Raw genomic sequence first — 7,406 nt, 5'->3', positions numbered from 1 at the left:
AGTGTTGTGTGCTGATTTTATATAATTCTGAGAGAAAATGGGTTTATTATAAATAAAAACATACTGAGATGCAAATTACTATGCAGTTAAAATGTGTACTTGTTGATGAAATGTTTATTTACAAGTAAGGTAAAAATCACACGAACACATATGCAAATATATTTTAAGAGCACATAAACATCGTCATAAATGCATAAATAATTATAATATAACTTAAGAAAACACTGAATGCCGATTTATATGTGGCTTCTATAGGAGCCACCCCGGTCCTCTAAAGGTTAAGAATATTTTACACGGCGCAGCTTTTATTCACTTTGAACGGGTTTCTCAAGTCGCCGGTTAAAACTTCTTCTGAACGCTCAACTTTTACTCACTTTACTCTTACTTACTTACGGCGTCCAAAATTTAGAATTCTCTGGTAAAAAAACTTTTCCTGAAAGCTTAATTTTTGTTCGCCATGTAAAATTTAGAATTTGCTGGTAAAAGAGCTTCTTCTGGGCGCTCGATTTTTACTCGCCGGCGTCTAAAACTTCGAAGACTCGGCGTCCAGGTTGAACATACGTCCAATTTTGCCGCAGCGACCGCTAGACGCTGCGGCTTCTAAATTTTAGAGTTAGCGAATAAAAATCTGTCGTCTGGAAGAAGTTTCGACCAGCGAATCAAGAAGCTTGCTCGAAGTGAATAAAAGCAACACCGTGTAAAGCATCCTTCAGCGGACGGTTTCGAGACGAGCGTGACGTGAAAAGTCGCGCGAGTGGACTCGGCGGCGAAGTAATTAGGACCGCGCGCGCGTTTGCCGAGGGTTTTATCGCCGGCAGAGGAAGGCCGACCGAGAGAGAGAGAGAGAGAGAGAGAGAGAGAGAGAGAGAGAGAGAGAGAGAGATCAGCTTTGAGACACTCTGTTGAACCTCTGCCGAGTCCCTACGCTCCGCGATCCGACCGCCTCGCCTTTTTTCCACACGAATGGGAGTAAATTTCACGAAACTCCGACGAGGTACCGTCGCGCTTACGAGCGCGCGTCGCTCGTGCAAACACTGTCGCACTGTCTTATCTGTCCGCGATTAAGAGAGGGGCATATCTGCCGGTTGAAGATAAACGTGGAACGTGCACACGTTGCGTCGGGTACACGCACGACGACGTGCGTTCGTGGAACGCACCGTCGGACTCTCGTCGGTGTCGTCCTCGTCGCCAACAGGTATATCGCATGCTCGAGTCTCTCCTAAATCGCTGGTCCGCTGGGTCGCTCGATTATCTGCAAACGCGTGAATTTCGACACCTCGCTTTCTTCATCGCATCCGATTTATCGCGGCTGATCATGAAATCTCTCGCACACTGTGGCGATCGATTGCCGTTGAACTCGCGACACACGTTGCCCGCGATTTGCTTGGATTCTCGCCGGAAAGGAACGCGAGAGGGAGAGAGAGAGAGAGAGAGAGAGAGAGAGAGAGAGAGATTTTTTCTGCGAAGGAAAATAATCGAGAGTCTTTACTCTCCCTTCGTCTTTTGTCGCTCGTTTTTTTTGCCTTTCCGACTGTCGCTTCTTCCTTCGTCCTGACACGCTTTACTCGCCAAATCGCCAGTGTCTCGCCGACTACGACGACGACGACGCACGCGCGATTTCACATTTTGCCGCCTCCTTGCGGCCAATTTCGAAAATTATCGGTTGAACCACCGTGAACCACCCACGTATTGCATCCGCCGCGCCGGTGCGAACGAAGCGAGGGGAAAATTTTGCGAGGCAGAAGAGGAAAGAGGGACACAGAGGGCAGAGAAGCAAGAGGGAGAGGGAGAGAGAGAGAGAGAGAGAGAGAGAGAGAGAGAGAGAGAGAGAGAGAGAGAGAGAGAGAGGACGGCGAGGTGGAGCTCGAGGCGTACGGTTGCACGCGCGAGAGTATTATGCAAGAGCGGGGACCGGCATCGACGCGTCCTTATTTGCGGAGGGCAATTTCGCGAATATCCGAGCGAGAGAAAAAAAGGGCGACGAGGGGCGGAGGTGAATCGACGGACGGGAATTATCGCGGAACAAAGTCGAGCCACCCACGTGGTCGAGCCAAGTGCAGCTAAACGGCCGTCTGCGCACGTGGATAATGGGAGGATGCGCGCGCGCGCGCCAATCTGATAACGCACACGCGATGATCCTTCGCGGCGCGCGATTCACCTACCTACGCAGAAAAAGACGGCCGGAACGGCGGCCGTCGCCAGGCAGATCCGCTAAATCGGAGTATATTAGAGGTCGTGACGTCACACGAGAGAAGTGGTCTAGTTTTTTCTTTCTTTTTTTTTTTTTTTTTTTTTTCAAACAATCGGTAACATCTAGACTCGCTCAGAGACACGATTCAATGTCGCTCGCATTATTTCTCCGTCCGCAGAGCTTGGGACTCTTCTGCCTCTCGTCGCGGCGGCCATCTTGAACTATGACGCGCGCGGAAGCGAGGAGAAATTTATGCTGAAAACTTTGACGGATCACGTCGGAATAATAACCGGCTGAATTCGTGATCGAGCGCGTTTCTAAGACGCTCGGAAAAGTCGCTTGTTCGCCTCTTGCCGGGGCGATCGATAAAAAAAATGCTAGAGGCGGGGGGAAAGTTTGCAGATCTCGTTCTACGGATTCTTTTCATTTCGACGTAATCCGAGAGTCCCGAGAGGCGAAGGAGCCGACGGAGCGTTAAAAAGTAGCGCGAGACGCTCGATGGCGTTGTCCCACCGCCGAGCGGCTCTCTCTCTCTCTCTCTCTCTCTCTCTCCTCGTTCTTCCTCTCGCCGTCTCTGTCTAATCTCGCCGGGTCGTTACGTGGCAGGCGTAATCGATTCGTCCGGGGCCGTGCATCACGATTTATAATAAAAAGGTCAGCCCGCGCTGACGTAAGCGCTATCGGACTTAAATAACGGCTTAGACGGCGGCTCGCCGCGCCGGCGGCCGAGCGGCTGCGGGAGCGCAATTAAGAGATCGCGTACCGATAAGAGCCTCGAAGACCAATTAATATTAATATTCTGCCAATCAACGGGCCTCGCTCACTTCAAGTTTACCCCGATTTGCTCTCGTACCGTCGCCCGACCACCCAAGTGCCGACGCTGCGATCGATCTCGCTCGCGGACTCGTTTCGATTCAGATCAACGGACAACTCTATCTATCGCGCGGCGAGCGCCGCGTTACGTCGACGACGCGTCGTCGACGTGACGGAGAGGACGGCGACAATTCGTATAGGAAACTTCGAGGACGCTCGATCTCGCGCGTAGGACGAGCATTATTATTCCGCCTTTTCAAGCCGACCGCGCCGAAGGATGTTAATATGCGCGTTTACTCGTCTTTGATCTCTGACCGGCTAAGTAATTAGACGCATCGAGCATGCACGAAATTGCATGCGCGCACGAGGCAGCGTGTTTCGAGGCTTTATTCAAAAGTCACTCCCTGCTCCCCTCTCCCCCTCCCGCCGCCGCCCAGTTCCGACGCATCGCTTACTCTCGGTCTTGAACGTGCAGGCAGGCGGCACGCACCCTCCTAGCTACTATCGATTAACTTGACCGGATTCTCCAGGTAATTTATCGTTACGGCTCGGCTGCTTTGTGGTAACTCCTGTTCCCCGCGTAATCTCCGTCATCTCTCGGCGAGAGATCTCGTTACCCCCGCGAGCCGCGCGGGGACTCGCGGCGGGGATTAGCACGTTAACTCTTTCGAAATAGCGCGTGCTCTACGAAAGCGCCGGCCGGTATTAAACGCAACGTTTAATCGGCTCTAAGGGAAGAGAGAGAGAGAGAGAGAGAGAGAGAGAGAGAGAGAGAGAGAGAGAGAGAGAGAGAGAGAGAGAGAGAGAGAAAGGCGGAGGCGCACAGAGGAAGAAGGAATTAAGCGAAGCGAGCGTGGCGGTCGGCGCGCAATTGGCTTTTACGGCCTTCGTAAAGGATACGTTTTTAATTATTATTCAAATAAAAACAGCCCGAGACGCGGCGGAATATTCCGCGCGTTCTTAATCCTCGACGGAGATCTGCCGATCGTTGCAACGCGCGCGCGCGCGAGAGAGAGAGAGAGAGAGAGAGAGAGAGAGAGAGAGAGAGAGAGAGAATCTCTGTTTTCGCCCCTCGTGATGATCGAGGCCCCGATCGGGCTCATCAGCGTCCGCTGGACGAAATCGTGCCGTCGTCGCCGTCGTCATCGCAATCCGCCGCGTGACGAATTGCGTCCCTGCCCGCACACGTGGCGCGCGATCGCGACGGCGCAGGACGGCGCAGGACGGCGGGTGGGCGGGGAGGGGGGGCAGGGGGGTTCACATAACGCAATTATCCGTATTAACATAGCTGGCCCGGTGGTCCGCCGGCGCGCGTTCACGGTAGCGTGGCGTGCTCGCTCGCTCGCTCGCGCTCCAGGACGCACGGATCACTCACTCGGAGGTACTACGGAGGTACAAGGTAAGCGCACGGCGCGGCACGACCGCGCGCCGTTCTCGGCGCAACGATGCAATTTCGTCCTGGAGCGCATTATCCCAGCCGCCAGCGCGCGCGTCCGCAACGGAAAATTGATAAAGTAGAGTGAACGCTATACTTGCGTCAGCCGCGGCCAGCCAGCCTGGCGAGATCTCTCTCTCTCTCTCTCTCTCGAGCGCGCGACGCTGGTCCGTAATTGATATCTCTCATCATTCATTGGCCGGCTAAAGCGGAGCGAGGTGACATCAACGGCCGATATCTCGGAGCGGTCGGCTCGAGCTTAACGGCTCAAAGTTGCGACGCCTCGAGTAACGCGACACGCGTCGCTCGCGCCTCGAGGCCGCATCGAGACGCCTCGCGAATTAATGGTCGTGGAATTAATTATCCTGGAAAGCATTCGATCGCGCGCTGTTCTGTACTCGTCGCACCCCGGAGAGTCGGCCGTGAGAGGGCGCGGGACGCCGACGGGGGCCTCCTTCATCAAGCGGACGTGAAAAAGTCGTCGGCGGAGACCGATGCCGTCGATTCGACGTTCCGAAATGCTCTGCTAAGTCGAGCCGGTTATCACGCAGAGTCTATTACGCTCCTCCTCTTTGCAAATAATGCATCGCGGAATCGTGCTTTTATAGAGATTAGTGCGCAGGGCGTGGCGCTCCGGTGCAAGAGCGAGGGCGATGTGCGCGGAGAAGTGAAGATGAGAGAGACCGAGGAAGGAGAGAATGTGTGAGAGAATGTGAGAGAGAGAGAGAGAGAGAGAGAGAGAGAGAGAGAGAGGAGGAGGATGGGAGGGAGGGAAGGAGGGAGGCACAAAGAAAACACAGTGGGAAGCTGCGAGGAAGAAGGAAGAATCCTTCGGGATCGTTAACCAAAGGAGAGGAACGCCCGACACGTTCTTCGCGGCCTTTTCTTTCTCCAGCCTTCTCCGTATTTTCGCTTCGCTCTCCGCCCCGCTCCGCTCCGCTCCCCTCGGCCTCGCCGCGAAGATCGAAGCCTGCTTTACGACGCAGTCTCGTAAGTCGATCGTTATGCCACGATAATGCACGTACTCGAGTGCGCGCGTGAAGCGTGTATGGAATATTATAGCGTGACATCGCGGGACATAAAGCTGCCCCCCTCCTCCCCCCCCCGTCTGGCTTATAGTGCCGGGGTGAAAGATATAAAGGGGGAATCGAGGTAAATCCCGTTGTACACGGGTCGCCAATTGTCGTCGCGCGGGGTGGTCCTCGTTTCGACGATTCTTTATTTATTTCTCTGTCCTTTTTTCTTTCCTCCCCCCTCGGCCCTGCCGGAACTTGTCGCAGGAGGAACGTCGCCGGGAACGGCGCGATAACGATACCCGCGTTCGCCACAAACGCGGTCGATAGAGAGCCCCTCTCGATTTCAGATGCTCTCTCTCTCTCTCTCTCTCTCTCAAGAGAGAGAGAGAGAGAGAGAGAGAGAGAGAGAGAGAGAGCAATCCTCTGGGAAGAACCGTGCCGGCGGTCATGTCTAGGTCGTGTTGGTCCAGGTTGAAGCGCGGCTCGCCGCGCGGGTAAATACGCGACGGAAAAAGAAAGCCGCTTTCGACACGCTCGATTCGGTAATTATGACACCTCGCGCGGCGGCTTTTCGCACCTGCCGCGTACCGGTTCTCGCCAGCCAGATCGGCGATCGATAGATCCGCGGCTGTAACTGCCTGCTCTATTGTGTGCGCTTGCTTACGATCTCTCGATGTCCTGTCTCTCCGCGACGCTCGTTCGCTCGATCGCGTATCGTTCTGTTCCCGGGGGAGAACAAAGCCGAATGTGCCTGTGACACCGAATGTGTACCTATGATTAAATGACCGCCATGTTGGCGGGCCGTCGCGTCGCGTCGGCGTGAAAGTAAAAGCGTTCGCAGTGAACGATCCCGCGGAGGAGAGGCGGTCATCTCATCAGGGCGGTTTTCGCGAAATTCATTTCGGCGCGCGCGAGCTCCCTCTCGAGCCGACTAAAACTCGAGCTCCACTAAAACTAAACTCCCTTGTCTCGTTGTGTGTTACAGATTTAACGGACACCAGCATGTTCCAACAGGATGGAGTCACGACTTACTCTCAGCTGCTCTTCGACGTGGCGCGGCAGCAAGTCATCGTAGGAGCGAGGTATGTACTATATTTTCGTCGCAAGCTTGTCCGCATTTGTCGACTCGACTCGTTCGTGCGGCCCGACCGCCGCGTTAGCATTCCTCGGCTTTTCGAGTATCGCTGAGGTTAGCACGTTAGCGAGGCGGTCGATGTCCCGCCGGACATTTCATTACAACGAATTGCGAGGACGAAACCCGACGAGTAGGAAAACACTCGAGGTTTTACGAACTCGTTGGAACCGCGTTTTCTCGCGCGTGTTTGTCGTTCTCACACGAAATTACATTCTCGATATTCTCGATTACAACTCGTAATTACTTTTACGAGTCTGGTTACAACAACAACAACAACAACAACAACAACGACGACGACGAGTGACTAAGCGACTGCCCGGAAGTCCCGTACTTCGCGGGTAAAATTGAAGCCGCTGCGAGTCCGGGTCGCCAGCGATCTCCCCGACGAGATCGGATTCTCGAGAAAGCGTCTCGTAGAGATGAGAACTTAACGAGATGGTGTCCCGGCCGACCTACTGGCTCCGATAAATATCATCTCCTCTCGGTCGCTCGGCTAAAAAGTCCGTCACATTTTGACGCTTTAATCAGCGGCGTTACGCCTCGGATCGCCGCGCCGGCGCGTCGCGTCGTGTCCGGACCTAAGCGAGCCTGTCCTGTCGATTCCCGCAAGTACACTTGAAACTCGTAACAACCTCGCGTCCCCTTCGACATCGTTCTTTAATGATCGGAACGTACCGTGTAACTTCTTCAACTTCCTCCGCTCCATTTATTTCCGAAGCTCCGAGGTTGCAGAAGTTGGCGCGCGACCTCGCCCGATCGATCCTCCTTCTCACGCGGCCTGGCCTGGGACGTGAGCGCGACGCTCGCGCGGGGAAT

The 7,406-nt window shown here is 54.4% G+C and overlaps 1 protein-coding gene across 5 annotated transcripts in view; it reads left to right on the top strand.

Annotated features, from left to right (window-relative positions):
• The window catches only part of Sema5c (Semaphorin 5c), a 124,145-nt gene that overhangs the window by 81,124 nt on the left and 35,615 nt on the right, over positions 1 to 7,406 (top strand). For all 5 annotated transcript variants that reach the window (XM_011156249.3, XM_011156248.3, XM_011156250.3 and 2 more), the window contains exon 3: positions 6,441 to 6,537. In XM_011156249.3, coding sequence (XP_011154551.1) covers positions 6,441 to 6,537 — 97 coding nt within the window. The remainder of the gene's footprint in view (positions 1 to 6,440; positions 6,538 to 7,406) is intronic.

This window comes from Harpegnathos saltator, unplaced genomic scaffold (genome assembly GCF_003227715.2).
Source record: "Harpegnathos saltator strain DR-91 unplaced genomic scaffold, Hsal_v8.6 scaffold117, whole genome shotgun sequence".
Classification (NCBI taxonomy): Eukaryota; Metazoa; Arthropoda; class Insecta; order Hymenoptera; family Formicidae; genus Harpegnathos; species Harpegnathos saltator.
This window is presented reverse-complemented; position numbering and strand designations above follow the sequence as displayed.